The sequence below is a fragment of the Lissotriton vulgaris genome, chromosome 7 (genome assembly GCF_964263255.1).
Source record: "Lissotriton vulgaris chromosome 7, aLisVul1.2, whole genome shotgun sequence".
Taxonomy (NCBI): domain Eukaryota; kingdom Metazoa; phylum Chordata; class Amphibia; order Caudata; family Salamandridae; genus Lissotriton; species Lissotriton vulgaris.
In genome coordinates, this window is record NC_141695.1 from 1,193,374,042 (window position 1) to 1,193,393,275 (window position 19,234).

Below are 19,234 nucleotides of genomic sequence, written 5' to 3' on the forward strand. Positions count from 1 at the left end.
GTTCAGTGACCTTCAGTCTGATATTTTATCTGTATTAGGCAATCTGGAAATTTCTAAATCAGAGCTTTGTGGCATCGGTACCACCAGAGCCTGAAGTTACCTTTGACAGCTAGGAAGATACAGTTTGAGCTTCGAGTATACAGCACTGTGGTGTTAATGGCAGAAATAGTATGGAAAGTGCGAGAAAATATTCACATTTATGTTGTTATTGCTATACTGCACGGGCACCATGGGTTCTGGGTACTATGGTTCAAATACTCCTTGAAGAGAGAATGAATGAAACTTAGGTGATGTAGTAAGACGATTGCAACCATTCACATGGTAACTTGTGTAGTAATGTAGAAGCTTGTGGCTAAAATTTGTATGCTTTAGACAGCCTGGATGGGCAGGCTGATATGCTCAATAAGTCGTTTGATGGTAATACATTGTTCCTTATTTAAGTGTATAGGAAATCAAAAAGACGATGGACATACATTAAGGTCAGCAGTGTTGTGGGTTTGGCTACAATGTGAAGGGATACTTCCTTTCTTGAATTGTCAGCCCCAAGTTTTTCGACTGATGCCCCTGTCTTTTTTTTTACTCTGAGTGCGCACTGAGGCCTGCTAACCAGACCTCTGTGCCCTTACCCTAAAGTGTAGGTCGAATTGGCTGTATCCAATTGGAAATAGCTAACTTACCTTTAAGTCCCTAGTATATGGTACCCTGGTGCCCAGGGCTTGCAAGTTAGAGGGGTACCCCAGGGCTTTTAGCACTGGTTGTGCCACCCAGGAGGTCCCCCCAAGTAAAACAAGTCTGCCACTGCAGACTGGCAGAGCAGCCCTGCACTGCTAGCTTGTCTTTGCCATTAAAAGAAATGGCAAAGCCACTACGTACCCTCTCCATGAGAGTAAGTCACCCCTCTGGCAGGCCCACCAAGTCTTAAAGGCAGGGTGCGATCATTGTCACAGGCAGGACATGTACTGTATATGTCCTGACAGTGAAACCCTCAAAACTCCTGTTTTGACTGTGGAAAGATTTGGTCCACAATTGGCAAGTACAGGGTTATATGCTGATCCCTCAGCTGTGCTAACTCCTGAATGGTGCAACCGAAATGGGCACTCCAAGGTATCAAACAACTCCTAACTTTAAGCCTGACTTGTATCGCAAGTTGATATTCATGTAACTTGTTGCAGTGGGCAGCTTTAACAAAACTGCCACTTTGTTGCTTTTAAAACTCCTGTACCTTTCTTGGCACACATGGAGCCTTCTCCATGAGACAGCCTTCTGCCCTCCTGAAGAGCCATGCTAACGACTCTTGGGAAGGACAACAACGAGGGATTGCAAGCCAGAGTGGTATCACCTGCCTCCTGCAGAATGCCTCTTGGGTGTAACGTTCAAAGGTGAAGCTGCTTTTGAAGGGCAGATGTGCAACACCAGGAGGGACGGCTGTCCCATGGATGAGATAGACAGGCTTGCACGGGAAGCAGAGAGGGGAAACCAATTGCCAACCAGTTTACCCTTGGGACGTGTGGCGGTGATGTAGCCACATCCCGGGGGTGGATAGGAAGATCTGAACATGGAGAGAGACTCTTGCCATCTTGGGAGTGGGCTGAATGGTGCATCCTGGGATAGCCAGATACCACACTTCACAGGAAATGGTCACCAGGCAGAAGGGAACTTGGTAGCCTATTAGCTACAAACCGCATTTTTCCCTGAGGGCACTTTCCGAGCAGAAAGAGGGCACCCCTGGCACCCAGATCTCGACCGACTTGGAAGGAGTACTGAAGGACTGCCTTGCTGCACTGTGACACCAACAAAAAGAAGCTGCACCGTTGAAGACTGTACGTGCTGTGCCTGGTGGCTAGCAAAGGGAGGGATTATGTCTGCCGTGTCCTGTTCAAGGAGAAGCTGTCTCCAAAGCCCGGTCAAACCAGGAGAACTCCTAAGGGCCAGCTGACTGGCCTCCTGTTCACAGCAAAGGGACACAACTGTTGAAGAAGCCTGCTTGGGCAAGTTGGTAGCCCAAAGTCTTCAAGCTGCTATCACCCCTGCCGTGCAGGACTGAGGACCAAGACCAGAAGCTCAGAGTTGCACCTGAGTTCGCTTAGTCTGGGAGTGCTGTCAGAGAGTCGCTGGGACACTCAAATGGTAAGTTACCAACCTAGGACAGATTGTCATGTGACCTGAACAACAGGAGACTGGTATACCTGCGGCAAATGGACTTCGGCCACACTCAAGAGGATTTCGTGGGATATCGATCCTGCAACCAGGACCCCCTCACCATCTTCGTGGACTGTGGAATCCCTGCAGGATCACATTCACAGCATCCTTGGAGCATCTTCATCATTTGGCATCCCATGCATCAGGGCCACTCCATAGGAATCCACTGTAACACTGATAAAGTGCTTCAAACTACTGGAGGAGAGCTTCTTCTATGAAGGCAGCTATTCTTGAGGACCTTGCTGGCCCTCCTGACTAGCTTGTTGCTGGAGTTCGTTGCCCCAAGTTCTTCTAACCGACCACATTGACACTTACCTAAGCTTTCTCTCAAAAAGTTTGTCCCAAGTTGTTGACTTTGCCATGGGTTGTTTGCGGTTGAGTTAATTTTTTTTGATTTATTGTGCTTGTAAAATGTGTACTAAAACAAGCTAGGAGATGGCATCAGTATGCAGGGATAGTCTGAGAACAACACCAAGGACGTCGTTCCAGTGGCGCAAGAACACAGCTTTTTCTGTCTGAATTCTAGTGCTAGTCATGGCCTCTTCATTTGAACTGCTTTAGGTTTTGCCATTTCTTTTCAATTTTTGATGTCCCAGATTTAGAGTAATTTGGTGGGGAGTCAAGTGTCTGTAAGAAAAAACACATTGCTTTTTATGTTAGGCTTCTGGCAGGAGATAGGAGAAGCTGACCTTTTAGGTGCATGTTGGTACTTTCAGGAAGAGGAAGGGACTGGATGGATCTCAGTTCTGTTGAGACAAGGGGAGCCCAGGTACTGAGATATGTGTAGCTCTGTTAAAATAAAAGTAGAGATAGGCTTAAGGCACAGGGAAACCTTGTGTTTTTCTGAGGTAGAGTTCGGGGTGGGCAAGGCGAGTGGAGGTCTCTCCTAGTGGGTTCACTCCTGGCACGTTCAGGGGTAAATGGGGCTCTATATGCTACCTGATGTTTGATGTACATCCTCTTTGTATCTCTCACATAATTTCGTTTTTAACTTTTGCCACAGTTTGAGATGTTGAATACAGAGCTAGAGGAAAACCAGGAGTTAGCCAACAGCCGGATAGCAGAGCTGGAAAAGCTGCAGAATGAGCTACAGACAGCTGTGCGATTGAAAGAAAAACTAAAGGTAATGCATGCTGGTCTCTTTTCCTCCAAGAGACATGTCTGAAATAATTCTGGAATCCGTCGCCCTTGCATGCTCCCTCCTCCTAAATCCTTTGGCAGGCTGTGGGCAGATGTCCGGACCCACCTAATGCTCGATTTTACTACCCACCAGTAATAACCATTAAGCCATGCATGCTTCTTATTCGGGTTAATGAAAATAAATGTTTCCTTTCCTTTCAGAATTTGAATTGGAACTGTGGTTTGGTATGCCATTGGCTAGGAGACCTTGCATATTCAAACGTTAAAAATCCAGCAATAATGGACACAGCGGACTAATAGGACAATTTTACCCATCATCGGACTTCCCAATGGATTGTCGCAAAACACGTCTAGCGATGCAGTAGGCTTTCAGCCACTGTAGCCAGCTGATTTGTATCTCTACTATGGTGTATTCTCCTTGATTCCTTTAACACGTTTAATTGGCAACTGACAAGTCCACATTTCATTCATTCTTTTTCTAATGTCCTATTTTGAGTTATTTGAAATTCAAGTTGTGTACTGTTTACTCTTATGTGCAGTGCCATAAATAAGATTTCAGTCCATTCCAAAACAAAAAAAAGTTATTCTTTTCTTTATTTGCATCATAATATCACAGTTAACACACACTAGAATATAAAAGGAAAACACAAAGGGGCTTCACGAGGTGGATTGATAAGTGGACACTCTACTCCAGGACTTTGTGGACCTCAGATGTTTCCCAGTGAGGCTCTGGGATGGAGCAAGCCTTGGGAGGTCTAGACCCACTCTTGAGCTTAGAGAGTGGCTTATCCCTCCTAGAGGAAGGGCTGATAGTGTAAGCATATCATTTCTAGCAGATAAAGTTTGGATCTCACTGCCCCTCTTGCTGGGAAGTTACTGCACTGCTGGTCATTGTCAGTGCGGGTAAGGGTGTCCAGCTGCATGTCTGTGGATGCAGGCCTTGAAGAAGACTTAATCACAAGAGTATGTAAAAGTGCTGACCTGATCATTAGAGTAGTCATTGGTTGAGTGACTTGTCCATAAGAATGTTCTGAGTGCCGACATGATGCATTAGCCCACCATCAAACAAGATGAGAGCCCGAGACCTTGCTTGTTAGAACAATCTTAGTATGAGGAAATTGAACCCATGCACCCCTGGTGCTCACAGTGTTGTGGGGCTATATTAGTTAATCTGACTGACACAGGGTGAATTTTATTTACTGTGTGATGTTTTAGTTCAGTTTGTAACCCACTAATGTTTCATAGAGTAAGCCAAAACTGATTCACGTTCCTTGGAGAGTTCATTGCTTAAAGAACATTACTTGGTTATTCAGTTAAAGAAGGTCATTATTTGTTGTGGCGCTAGGACACCAACAGTAAAAGTGGTTCCATGTCGGAGTCCTGTAAACCAAGAAAAGGCTTCACACTACATACATGGCCCTGGAATACTGCAAGTCTGTGGTTGCAGCATTTTCCAGCAGATTTTAACAAAACACAACGCTTCTAGCTTAAGCGATTCGCAAATTGGAAGAGATTATGGCCGCAAATGAGATTTATTGCTGTATCCAACAAATGGCAAAATGTATGGTGCTCACCATACAGCAGTTGATTGCTGTATTAATGTATTTAGAAGGTGCTTAATGTGTCAAATCGAGAAATTACCTGTTTCTTGAATTTAGTCTGCTCAGAGGACAGTCTTAGAGTTGGTCTGCTTTCATGCAGCTGAACCGGAAATTGTCAATTTTATTCACGGGTCACACAGACATGATCTGGTGTAATGACATGGACCATTCTGGACCACTCATATGCATGGGTCCTAAAGTTATTTCTTCCAAAGTTACCACATACTATTAACGTATAAACTCACCAGTGGGCTCCTGTCTCTGATAGCCAGGACTTCATTGTTTGTAATGCCCCCCCACCTCCCCATTGGCCCTCCCTTGCCCTGACAAGACTCACTTTCCATTCTGTTCTAGATGGACCTGCGGAACATCCCAGAAGAACTGGTGAAGGACACACTGGACTACAAGTGCCTACAGTCTCAGTTCTCCCTACTCTACAATGAATCTCTCCAGGTGAAGACGCAGTTGGACGAGGTGCGGGCCTTGCTACTTACCACCAAGAACAGTCACCTGCGCCAAATTGAACACATGGAGGTAAGAGGAGTGGGACCATGTCTGCTTCTGCTTTTCTTGTTAGCCTAAGCTGCTCCACTTCCACCCAGCTTGGCCACCTTCACCATCTTTTCCCTTATGCTTCCTTAGCAACTGCCCTGCCAGTCTTCTGGGATCTCTGGTGATCGATTATTTGCTTCCCTGTTCATTTTGATGTCTCTACTGCATTATACCTACCATTAAAACCGGCTTTCTTTCTTGTGCTTATACCAACACTGTGCCTCCCTGTGCTGCAGAGCGATGAATTGGGGTTGCAGAAGAAGCTGCGTACAGAGGTAATCCAGCTGGAAGACACACTGGCGCAGGTGAGGAAGGAGTATGAGATGCTGCGCATCGAATTTGAGCAGAACCTGGCAGCCAATGAGCAAGCAGGTAAGAGGCACTTTCAAAGGTTGATACAGGGGAAGGGAATGGATGGAATAAAAAACCCGGGGTGGGGACTGGGTTGGAATTTGGTGAGGGAGAGTTGAGGTGTGAATGTGGAAGGAGCCAGAATGGTGAGAGGTATGAATCATAATGGAAACTGGTGCCCAATGTGTGAAAGAAGAATCCGAAGAGGGTGAATAGTGTTCTCGGGTAGATTGAGGAAGTGCCATTCATGTGTGAGGTAATATGATCTCTGGTGGGTATGGTGAAAGAGTCCATGGGGACATTCCATAGTTGATTAGTCTCCAGTGACATAGAAGTAGAAGTCCCAAGAGCTGGGAATTGTCCACAGGTTTCTTGGAACCTGCTTCCTGAGTTCATCACTGAAAGTTCTTTTTGTTGCGTCACTGGAAATGGTCTGTAACTGTTCATGTCTCAAAATAGCATAGCCCTCATACTGACTGACCAAGTATTCCAGTTCAGCATTTATCAAGGTAGCATGGTTGAGCTTTCAAACCTTTACTCCATGAGGTTGTATGTCGTTAGATACTCAAACAGTATGAGCCCTTAAATAACACATCCAAGCAGTTTAATTGATAAAGAAAATGAATTTATTTACAGGTATGTAATAAATCTACACACTAAACACAGACCTCAAAAGCCAGTCTAATGTAGCTGCTTCTGAGCCATAGAACCAGCCCCAAATGTGGCTGCAGCCCTTAGGGTTAGGCAGTGTTGGATAGCAAAGCAAGAGACTTAAACCAGGATCCACCTGACTGGCCTTATCGTAGAACAGTCCTTCGAGGGCTTACTTTCCCTATTACACCATGTTCTCTTTCTCAAGGCCGACCTTGTTCGTCTCTTCTTTACACTTAACTTTGTCCCCTTTCTCTGTGCTCCCCTTGCCATATGTCCTTGGCCAACTCATACCAAACTCTCTAGCATCAGCCCCAACTTGCCCATTTTTTGTCCTTTCAGTATTGCCACTGCTGTATTTCCTTACCATCTCAAATCGTGGCCTGCCTACTCTCTCCGTCCTTGTCCTATCTTATGTTGTCTTATCTTTTACAGGGCCCATAAATCGAGAGATGCGACACCTGATCGGAAGTCTTCAGAACCACAACCACCAGCTGAAAGGAGATGTGCAACGATACAAAAGGAAGCTTCGGGAAGCGCAGGCTGAGATGAACAAGGTGAAGTGTTCCAGAGCAGCAGGAGTGATTGAGAGGACAACTGTTGTGAAAAGATGCAGGATGTTCAGAAATGTGTCAATCAATCAATCAATCAATCATTGACACTTATAAAGCGCGCTACATACCCGTAGGGTCTCAAGGCGCTGGGGGGGGGGGTGCCGCTACTGCTCGAACAGCCAGGTCTTCAGCTTCTTCCTGAAGGAGAGGTGGTCTTGGGTCAGGCGCAGGTCGGACGGGAGGGAGTTCCAGGTCTTGGCGGCCAGGTAGGAGAAGGACCTTCCTCCTGTAGTCGCTCTTCGGATGCGGGGGACGGCGGCGAGGGCGTGGTTGGCTGATCGGAGGTGGCGTTTGGGAGCGTAGAAGTTGACTCGGCTGTTGAGGTAGCTCGGGCCTTGGTCGTGTAGGGCTTTGTGTGCGTGGGTGAGGAGGCGGAAGGTGATTCTCTTGTTGATGGGGAGCCAGTGAAGGTCTCTGAGATGTCCGGAGATGTGGCTGGATCGTGGGATGTCGAGGATGAGTCTGGCTGAGGCGTTTTGGATCCGCTGGAGTCTCTTCTGGAGCTTGGCGGTGGTCCCGGCGTAGAGGGCGTTGCCGTAGTCCAGTCGGCTGGTGACGAGGGCCTGGGTGACGGTCTTCCTGGTCTCCGTGGGGATCCACCAGAAGATCTTCCGTAGCATGCGTAGGACGTTGAAGCACGCCGAGGAGACGCTGCTGACTTGCTTGGTCATGGAGAGGGAGGAGTCCAGGATGAAGCCCAGGTTTCGTGCATGGTCAGTCGGTTTGGGAGCGGTGCCCAGGGCGGGAGGCCACCAGGAGTCGTCCCAGGCGGAGGGAGAGGAGCCCAGGATGAGGACCTCCGTCTTGTCCGAGTTCAGTTTCAGGCGGCTGGTCGTCATCCACTCGGCTACCTCTTTCATCCCTTCGTGTAGGTTGGCTCTGGCGGCGGCGGGGTTGTTGGTCAGGGAGAGGATCAGCTGGGTGTCGTCGGCGTAGGAGATGATGCTGAGGTGGTGTTTGCGTATGATGGCCGCGAGGGGGCTCATGTAGACGTTGAAGAGGGTGGGGCTCAGGGATGATCCTTGGGGGACGCCGCAGATGACTTCGGAGGCCTCTGACTTGTACGGTGGTAGGCGGACTCGCTGTGTTCTTCCGTCGAGGAAGGAGATGATCCATTCCAGCGCCTTGTCCTGGATTCCGATGTTGCTGAGGCGCCGTATTAGGGTGCGGTGGCAGACCGTGTCGAATGCCGCGGAGAGGTCTAGGAGGATGAGGGCCGCTGTTTCTCCATTGTCCATCAGGGCTCGGATGTCATCGGTGGCGGCGATGAGGGCGGTCTCGGTGCTGTGTTTGGCTCGGAAGCCGGACTGTGAGGGGTCGAGGGATCCATTCGTCTCGAGGAAGGCGGCCATCTGCTTGTTGACGGTCTTCTCGATGACTTTGGCTGGGAACGGGAGAAGCGAGATGGGGCGGTAATTCTTGAGGTCGGTGGGGTCCGCTGTTGGTTTCTTGAGTAGAGCGCTGAGTTCGGCGTGTTTCCAGCTCTCGGGGAAGATGGCGGTGTCGAAGGATGTGTTGATGATGTCTCGCAGGTGGGGTGCGATGACAGCGTCGGCCTTGTTGAAGATGTGGTGAGGGCAGGGGTCGGTTGGTGATCCGGAGTGGATGGAGTTCATCGTGCGGATGGTGTCTTCTGTGCTGATCGGGGTCCAGGCGTGGAGGGTGGTGGTGGGGGGGGGTGGCTGATCGGTCGTGGTGTGCGTTGGTTGGTTGTTGAAACTGCTGTGTATGTCTGTGATCTTGTTGTGGAAGTATGAGGCGAGGGAGTTGCAGAGGTCTTGCGATGGGGTGATGTCGTTGTTTCCTGCGTTGGGGTTGGAAAGCTCTTTCACGATGTTGAAGAGTTCCTTGCTGTTGTGTGCGTTGTTGTCCAACCGGTCCTTGAATGCTGTTCTCTTGGCGGCGCGGATCAGCTGGTGGTGTTTCCGGGTGGCCAGTTTGTAGGAGGTCCTGTTGTCCGGTGTCGGGTCCCTTTTCCAGACTTTCTCGAGGGCTCGGCAGTTCTTCTTGGAGCTCTTGAGTTCGTCGGTGAACCATGGGGCCTTCTTCCTGCCGGGTCTGCTGGGCGGGGTCCTCAGCGGGGCGAGTTCGTCCGCGCAGTTGCTGATCCACTTCGTGATGTTATCGGCGGCCTGGCTGGGGTTCGCTGAGCTGGCAGGAGGGTGTTGGCTCAGGGAGGTGGCGAGCTGGTCTGCTGTGATCTTGTTCCAGCTCCTGCGGGCGGTGTGTTGCTGGTGTTGGTGGGTCGTCGTTCTCTTGAAGGTGAAGTGGACGCAGCTGTGGTCCGTCCATTGAAGCTCTGTGGCGTGGCTGAAGTCGATGTCTGTGCTGGATGCGAAGACGGCGTCGAGTGTGTGTCCGGCGAGGTGGGTGGGGGTGGACACCAGTTGCTTGAGTCCCAGGTTGGCGAGGTTGTCGAGCAGGGTGCTGGTGTTGTGGTCGTTGTTGTTCTCCAGATGGAAGTTGAGGTCTCCCAGGAGGATGTAGTCAGCGGAGGGGAGGGCATGCGGGCTGACGAAGTCGGCGATGTCCTCGCTGAATTGCGTGCGTGGTCCAGGGGGTCGGTAGATCAGGGTGCCTCTGAGGGTGGTGTTCGGGTTGGTGTGGATCTGGAAATGCAGGTGTTCGGCGCTGGTCAGGGTGTTGTCGGTGCTGGTCGTGAGACGGATGGTGTTCCTGTGGATGATGGCGATGCCTCCTCCCATCTGGTTGGCGTTTCGGTCCCTCCGGACGATCTTGTAGCCCTCTGGGATAGCGATGGCGATGTCGGGAGCTGATGAGGCGTTCATCCAGGTCTCCGTGAGGAAGGCAACGTCAGGGGCTGTGGCGTCTAGAAGGTTCCAGAGTTCGATGGCGTGTCTGTGGACGGAGCGGGTGTTGAGCAGGATGCACTTGAGGTGGGTGCTGCTGGAGTTCGACTTGGCGGGTGCTGGTGCGAGGCAGGTCCGGATGCAGGAGAACTTGCAGGCGTGGCAGCTGAACGGTCCGTTGGTGCGTTTTGGAGTGGCTTGGTGGCATTCTGGGAGTCGGCCGGTGTTGAGGGCGATGAGGGTGGCGGCTGAGTACGTCAGGCGGGTAGGTCGGGGTCTTCGTGGGCCAGGGGTCCTGGCGCTGTGTGATATATTGTCCAGTCGTGGGAGAGAGGCAGCTTGTGGCAGTAGGTGGTCTCTGGAGGGATTAAATGCCCAGTGCTGTATGATTTCGGCAGGAGATGCATCAAGTCCTATGCCAGTCCTGTGAAGAGGGACATGGCCGGAGGTGCAAAGGAAACTCCCAATTATCTGGTTGTGAGAGGTAGGTTATAGTGTGAAGTTATAGTGTAACTAGGCAGGAGTTGGGAAAGCAATGCTGCATGGACAGTCCTGGGCACAAGAACATAATAAGAGTGTAGGAAGCTGGCTCTTTATATAGCATACCAAAAGAAGGTATACTGTGCAAAGAGTCCAGTATTCCCTCATGAGTGGACAGGGGCTTTCCAAAAGTGCTCTTCTAGGGGGGTAGTGTGGTCCAGCAGCTTCAGGCTAGGAGTGTTAGACATCTTCAGTAAACACACAGTCAACAAATGATGTCCACGGCTCAATGAGGTGATCCACACCGATTTTATAAAAAGAACTCTTGTATTTATATAACTTTTGGCACCAAGATCGCCCAGATCAGGTGAGCACATTTCGAGTTATGAATATTTTACTTGTTTGGAAAATCAACACAGTGCAATTTCTGAAGTGGTAATGTTATCCTATTGAGGAAAGACATAAACTGCATACAAGTACTTCACAGCCACTAAAGGGACCAGTCTCCTGGACTTAAGATAAGTATGGGGCAAGGTCCAAGACCGCACCAACAGGTCACCTCAGGCTTGTAGGAAAGTGGGTTTCTGTTACAGTAACTGCTCCACTTTTTGCCAGATTTCTGACGTGATGTGCCCTAGGTCTTGCAAATGGCAGGCACTCTCCAATCAAGATTAGGGATTGTGGGGTGAGCACATCCAGGGTGTAGTCACCCTAAGGTCAGTAGCCCATTGGCTACTAACCCAAGACCCTTAAAACGCCCCCTAAATACAGTGTTCGAGGCATATGAGCTGCAGATCGTACACTATGCATTAGATCGCCACCTGGTGTTGGGCTCGATGATTGCAGCTTGTTGTCTTCTTGGAGAAGTCTTTGTAGTCACGATATAGGTGACTCCTCCCTTGGACAATACTGAGCATGGGCATCGGCTCCATCCTTAGATTGTTTTTTTCCGCCACTGGGTTCGTATGAAAGTTTCTCCGCTCCGGCTAGAAAAAATTTTCAGCAACGTCGAAGATCAAAAACTTCCTACAACTAATATCGACATCGAATATACAACTTACAATGCCATCCACTCTATTCCGGTCCATCGACACGGGCCGTTGGGCCTATCAACGCCGTGAGTCCTACACCACATGGAAAGAACTCCGTTCAAAAGATGCCCGGTATGTCGAGCAAAATTTCCACATAGAGATCATCACGAGGTCTGCAACCTCTGTCTATCGCCGGATCACGACGAGTCGACCTGCACAGCTTGCGCATCCTTCCGATCGAAAAAGACCATCCGGGATCGGAGGGCCTGTCGACACGAGATGAGATCAGACCCAGCACCGGAGAAAATCTTCGATGACGAGGTTCCGCTCGTTCCAGAAGAGGATTCGCCTGATCTCCAGATCATATCAGAGGCAGAAGACTCAGATGACTCGATTCCATCACGTCAACCTGTGAGTACTCGTGCCCCTGCACCACATACACTGCCCAAGCCAAAGGCAAAGGTCAGCACTCTGCCCAAGGGGTCCAGTCGAGACCAAGTACTTCCTCCTAAAGCCCAGCCTTCGAGCTCGGCTCCGAGGAAAACAACCACGCCTTCAGGTGCTTCGGCACCGAGCAAACCACACATGCTGATTCCACCACCTCCATCGGCACCGAAGCCCAAAGATCCTTCGACGCCTAGGCCAAAAGACCCTTCGGCACAGAAAGCGAAAGATCCTTCTGCATCGAAAGCGAAAGATCCTTCGACACCGAAGCCTAAAGAGGTACAGGCACCGAAAGAAGCTCTGGCTCCGAAGCAGTCGACTTCCAAAACCAAAGAGGGAAAGCCAGCGCCCGACGCCACAAAGCTGCCGAGGCCAGCTTCCACTCCGAAGACTCCCGCTTCAGTGCCAAAACCCACAAACACTGATTCCGAGGTTCCTAAGTCCTCGGACACGCCTGCCAAGCCGATAACAACACCTTTGGCACCGAGCACTTTGCCACAGGACGATGTAACACCTCCCAAGGCAAAACGCCTAAAACAACCTTTGTCGGAACCAAAAAAATCGACGCCGAGGAAGGTTGCAGAGGAAGAAGAACTGTTTAAACCAGATCCTAAACAAAGGAAGATCTACATAAACCCAAAGTCTGGACATGTAGGTGTTATACCTCATAAAAGGAGACCAGCAGAAACACCACCTTCACCTGTGGTTCCTGCCAAAAAGGACTGTGCAACCTCTCCTATGCACCCTCCATCTCCTGTATCTTCTTCCTCTCCTCTCCCTCCTTACATATCACCCCAAATCTCTCCTGTCCCTTCTCCTGCATCATCACATTCACCACAAACTGATGAGGAGTATGACTTAGGTGGTGGAGACGATCCACATGCAGACCCAAATACATATCCTTTAGATGAGGATATCTATACTTTTCTACCACACAATGTGCCTGATGTCCCTGATCCACAGTTATACCCGTCAAAACCTTCTCCTCCAGAAGACAGCATTGGTTTTAATCACCTCTTAAACAGAGCTACTCTCTACCACAAAGTCACAATGCATTCGGATGACGTTGAGGAAAATTTTCTGTTAGATACATTTGAGCCATCACACAGATCTACTCAAATTCTTCCCATGATTAAAGGAGTCATTAAGCATGCTCCAGAGATATTCAATGATCCTGTACGCAGTAGGGTATTACATCCAAGAATAGAAAAGAAATATAGGCCTGCACCCTCCGATCCAACCTATATTAAAGGACATCCTCCACTAGACTCTTTAGTGGTGTCCAATGGAAGGAAAATGGCGAATTCACAGACTTCTGGTGAAACGCCCCCACCTGACAAAGAATCCAAAGTTATCGATGCGTCAGGTAAAAGAATAGCTGCACAAGCTACAAATATATGGCGCATAGCAAATGCACACGCCCTTCTCTCACGTTATGACAGTGCTCATTACGACCAGTTAGAGACACTACTACAACACCCCCCAGATCAATATAAAGATCAGGCAACAGAGCTCATACAAGAAGGCACATTAATTTCAAATGCCTCAATAAAATGTGCACTAGATGTCGCAGACACATCAGCTAGAGCCGTAAATACTAGTGTCATACTCAGAAGACATGCGTGGTTGCGCATTTCAGGGTTCAAACAAGAGGTGCAAACCACAATTTTGAGTGGAAAATAAAACCCTGTGGTTTCTATTGTCATCAAAGGTCAAATATGTTGACTATTGTTAGAACAGTGTGGAGGATTTATCCCATGAAGACACGGACACGGAGGAGCAGGGAGGCCGATTTATAAAAACAAGGCTAACAAGTGAGAGAGTGACTCCCTGAAACCGAACTACTAATCATTCATCGCGTCATTTGCAGAATATATACAAAGTCTTTACTCTGTGATTCGAATGTGAAGAAGGAATCCACAAGGTCAATTTGGACAAGACCACGTAATTAACTAAGGTGGCTCCTCCGTGCCGATATATGAGCGAATTAATCTCTAAAAAGGCCCAGTATCGCCCAAAGATCCACAATAGCTCAAGACCACTTTGAAGAAAAGTCTTGTTTCCAACAAAGTCTTCAATCTTAAAACTTCAAGTCAATTTAGTCAAAACGTCCTGATGAAGGTGCAACCATCACAAAGCCACCGAAACGCCGCGTCGACTCTTGCTTTTTGACTGTTTTATGTTCATTTGTATTGCTTTTTATGATGAAATTCATTGTTTTAAACCAATGTTTTTAATTTAGAGTGTAACCCTAAGAGGGAGGTACCTTAATAAATCGTGATATATTTTTATAAACTCTAGTTTAATTGTTTCTTGTATTCAAGGGTGACACCCATTGGTATTAAAGTTCAATGTGTATTGCATAATGTATTTCAACTAGCACCCCCCCACAATCCTCCACACTGTTCTAACAATAGTCAACATATTTGACCTTTGATGACAATAGAAACCACAGGGTTTTATTTTCCACTGCATCTGCTCCCCTCCCTGTGAATAGAACCAGGGGAACCTTCCAAATATATTTTCTTGGAACCACAATTTTGAACCAGCCTTTTAATCAAAACCAATTATTTGGCCCAGAAGTAGACACTACACTGGAGAAAATGAAAAAAGACAGACACTGCAAAGTCTATGGGAGCTCTACAGTCCACACAGACTATAGGTTCTTTTCGTCGCTCCTTTTATAGAGGAGGCTCCAAACAAACTGAAGCAGATACAACAACATCTTTCATGACGCAAACACAAACATCCTCTAACAAAGGGTATTTTAGAAGAGGATACAGAGGCAATAATAACAAGGGAAGATGTCGCGGTAACCACAACAATCGCTCCTCTTCCACAACTAAACAGTGACTTCCCTCTGCTCCCCCAACAGCATTCCACTCCCTTAACACAGTTCCTGCCTGTCTGGAACTTCATCACAACAGACAGGTGGGTGAGACAGATTATCCAACATGGCTACTGCCTAGAACTTACAGCAACACCCCCCAAACATACCACCCAGGCAGCGTCCTATGTCTACAGATCACCTGACTCTGCTTCAAAAAGAAGTTCTAGCACTTCTACAAAAAGATGCTATTCAACTAGTCCCATTAGAGGAACAGGGATTTACTCGCTGTATTTTCTAATTCCCAAAAAGGATGGGACACTAAGACCAATTCTCGACCTCAGGCCTCTCAACCATTACATACAATCAGATCATTTTCATATGATCACTCTGCAACAAGTGCTCCCACTACTGCAACAAGGCGATTTCCTTTCAACGCTAGACCTGAAGGACGCTTATTTTCACATTCCAATACATCCTGCTCAAAGGAAGTACCTAAGGTTTGTAATACAAGGACAACACTATCAGTTCAAGGTCCTTCCGTTTGGTGTGACAACAGCACCACGGGTGTTCACAGAGTGCTTAGCAGTAGTAGCAGCACATCTCAGAAGACACCAGATACATGTCTTCCTTTATCTGGTCGATTGGCTCATGAAAGCCAAATCATTCCACTAATGTGTACAACACACACAGCAGACAATTCAACTGTTGCCCGACTTGGGGTTCAGGATCAACTGCACAAAGTCGCCCCTAGAGCCTTCGCACATGCATCAGTATCTAGGAGCTACCATAAACACATCTACAGCTCTAGCGTATCCCAGTCCAGCCAGAGTACAGAGCATTCAAGCCTTAGTCTCCAATTTTCAACACCAACAGTCTCTCCAGGTAAGAATGTTCATGAGATTAATAGGCATGATGGCATCTTGCATCTTCATAGTTCCACATGCAAGACTGCAAATGCGTCCATTACAAGAATGTCTGGCACAACAGTGGAATCAGGCTCAAGGTCAGCTCACAGACCTGGTGTTGGTAGACAGCCGCACGCATCGCTCTCTGCAATGGTGGAACACCAAAAACTTGACAAAAGGACGACCGTTCCTCGAGCCTATTCCACAAATAGTGCTCACAACAGACTCATCCCTCACAGGATGGGGAGCCCATCTCTTACACCATACGACTCAAGGTCGATGGAACAACAACAAAAACTGTTCCATATCAACCATCTAGAGCTGCTAGCGATATTCTTAGCACTCAAAACTTTTCAACTTCAAGTACAGAACAAAGCTGTCTTAATCCGGACGTACAATATGATAGCAATGTACTATATACAAAAACAGGGGGGGACACACTCTCTGCAACTGTCCCAGCTCGCACAGAACATTTGGAGATGGGCCATTCCTCAAAACATATATCTGTTAGCGGAACACCTTCCAGGAGTACACAATCAGATAGCGGATCTGTTAAGTCTGCAGTCACAACAGATTCACAAATGGGAACTACATCCACAAGTTCTTCAGCTATTCTTCCAACGTTGGGGGCATCCACACATAGACCTGTTTGCCACCCATGAAAATGCAAAATGCCCAACCTTTGCCGCCTGGTTCCCACACCCACTGTCCGAGGGCAATGCAATATGGATGAACTGGTCAGGCAGATTTGCGTACGCTTTTCCGCCTCTCCCCCTCATTCCACTAGTAGTGCGCAAGCTCAAACTACAGTCTCTCAAGCTCATACTAGTAGCTTCCACATGGGCACGCCAACTGTGGTTCACCACACTACTAGATCTCTCTCAGGTTCCACATCAAAAGTTACAGCTCACACCCTCGCTGTTAACACAGAACCATGGAAAAATCAGACACCCAGACCCGAACCAACTGAATTTGGCGATCTGGCTCCTGAAGTCTTAGAGTTCGGTTATCTTAACGTACCACCAGACTGTATGAATATCAGTTCGAGGCATGTGGGCTGCTGAATTCATATCTGTGCATAGATCTCCGCCTAGTGTTGGGTCCGGATGATAGCACATTGTTGTCCTGGAAGAGTCTTCGAAGTATCACGAGATAGGTGGCTCCTCCCCTGGACTACAGTGCGCATTGGCATCGACTCCATCCCCCAGATTGTTTTTTTCCGCCATTGGGTTCGGATGCATATTTGTTCCCTCAAGTTCGGAATCTATAGAAAACTTTCTTTTTGGCCAAACGGCCTTTAGTTTATCGTCGGTATTGTCTTGCGATCGGTGCCCAGTTCTGTTCCAGCTCAGTTCCCGTGTCGGACATCCAGGGAAGTCGCGTGACTTCTCGGCACTGAAGGCCCGGTCGACGCCAGAGGCCTTATCGACGACCCATCATGGAACGGAGCCCGTTCAAAAGGTGCCCCGTATGCAATTCGAAATACCCTCACATCGGCGTCCACCCGGTGTGCAACAAGTGCCAGTCACCGGATCACGATGAAGCCAGCGGTATGGCTTGTTCTCGTTTCCGCTACAAGGAGACGATTCGACTTCGGCGCGCTGCGCGCAAGGAGGCCCAGCAAACGGCACCTGACCCGGTGAACATTTTCGATACAGAGGATGATGAGGGAGTCGAGGAGGAAGTTCGAGAGATCCTGTTGGATCCCGCATCGGAGATCGACTCCAGCGACGACGCTGATATTGAAATGGTCGATACTGAAGACGTCGTCGACGAGGTAGGAGACGGCGATGGAGCCTTTGGGGCCGTGGAAGATAGCTCGAGCGAGGAGCTATGCCCAAATGTCGATACGGGGGACAGGACACTTGATAAGGCTCAGGTCGAGGGATCGCCACATGGCCTTACCCAAGATCTTACTATGGGTTCTACAGCCTCGCCTCAAGGCCCGGCTTCGGACACTTCGAAGGAGCCAGGGGTTGCGAAATCGAAACCGAAAGAGAAAGCATCAGTGTCTACGCAACCGAAAGCACTGAAGGCGACATCGACACCGAAAGTGCGTATTGCTTTGGTCGACTCGAAGTCCTCTGAACTATCTGCGCCGACGAAGCTTAAAGGTGTCATCGACCCGGTGAAGTCGCTAAAGGGTGTCGAGCCGAAGACTAAACAGGTCAAGGACGTCGACCCGAAAACATCGGCGCCGAAGACAGTCGACACAGAAAAGGGACTCGGAGCGCAGAAGGTTCTCGAACCTACGCGTCGGCCGGACAAGGCCAAGAGCGCTACGAACCTCAAGTCCACGCCTGGTGGTGGCTCGAAGGAACCCGTCGAGTCGACGCAGACGTCTGCCTCCTTCTCGAAGCAGGTGTCGGAGTCGCTGAAGAAAATTAAGGAGAAGGCTTCGACTGTCAGACCAAAGGCTACTTCCCAACCGAAGCCTGCCGCTAAGCCTCAAAAGTTGCCGGCGCCCATCCAGTTCACGCTGCCGCCGAAAGTGGTACCTAAGGCCTTCGCCCCTAAGACGGTTGTCGACGCGTCCAAACAGGTGTCCAGGGGGCCGAAGACCAAGCCTGCGGCAGTGGTCGCGAAGCATCGACAGCCCCCGCTAGAAGAGCAGTCGGAACAGTTCATCGACGCCGACACGGGTAGACTTTCGATCTACAAACGAAGGATCGCCCCGGAACGGCCTATGGAGTCCTATAGAATCCCATTGAAAAAGAAGAAGGATTCGACTACTTCACCAGTTCTTGTCGAACCGATATCTCCACGTGCCCAAGCACTGCTCCTATCTCGCCCACTTACTCAGATTTGGAGACAGGGGAAGATGACAATGAGGAGTACAACTATCCTATGGACACTGATCCTGAGGATCACAATGAGCCCTGGGCCGATGCTGCTGACCCAGGTGATCCACAAACTGCCCTGAACAATCATGTGTATGCTGTTAAAACCTCGCCTACTGAAGACTCGGCGACGTTTAATGCGCTTATTGAACGGGCAGCCAAGAATCATGATGTCCAGCTCCATGCTGACACGATTGAAGTGGATTTTTTGTTTGACACCTTTTCCACCTCTGAGAGGACTGTTAAGACTCTTCCAATGCTTAAGGGTGTTCTAAAACATGCTGGTGACATCTTTAAGGAGCCCACAAGGGCCAGGGTGATAAACCCCAGAGTTGAAAAGAAGTACAAACCGGCGCCTGGGGACCCTACATACATCAAGGGCCAGTTGCCGTTGGACTCTCTGGTTGTTTCCAATGCCCGGAAGAGGGCGAACTCGCAAACAACGGGTGATGCTCCTCCCCCTGACAAAGAATCTAAAGTGCTAGAAGCATCAGGGAAAAGGGTGGCGGCTGAAGTGGCCAATATCTGGCGCATTTCAAACACTCTGGCACTCTTAGCCAGATATGACAGGGCCCATTACGATACACTTGAGACCCTGTTACAACACTTACCTGATGAATATAAGGAGGCAGCAGAGATTCTCATACAGGAATGGAAGCTCATCTCCAATGCTTCTATCAAGTGTGCACTGGACACAGCCGACACCGCTGCTAGAGCCGTTAATACAAGTGTGATGTTACGATGACATGCCTGGCTGAGAATCTCCGGGTTCAAGCCAGAGATAAA

The 19,234-nt window shown here is 49.0% G+C and overlaps 1 protein-coding gene across 2 annotated transcripts in view; it reads left to right on the forward strand.

The window, feature by feature from the left end:
- Window positions 1-19,234, forward strand: part of RNF40 (ring finger protein 40) — a 244,231-nt gene that overhangs the window by 83,437 nt on the left and 141,560 nt on the right. For both annotated transcript variants that reach the window (XM_086931679.1, XM_086931680.1), the window contains exons 9-12: window positions 3,203-3,322; window positions 5,295-5,474; window positions 5,729-5,864; window positions 6,930-7,051. In XM_086931679.1, the coding sequence (XP_086787805.1) occupies window positions 3,203-3,322; window positions 5,295-5,474; window positions 5,729-5,864; window positions 6,930-7,051 (558 nt within the window). The remainder of the gene's footprint in view (window positions 1-3,202; window positions 3,323-5,294; window positions 5,475-5,728; window positions 5,865-6,929; window positions 7,052-19,234) is intronic.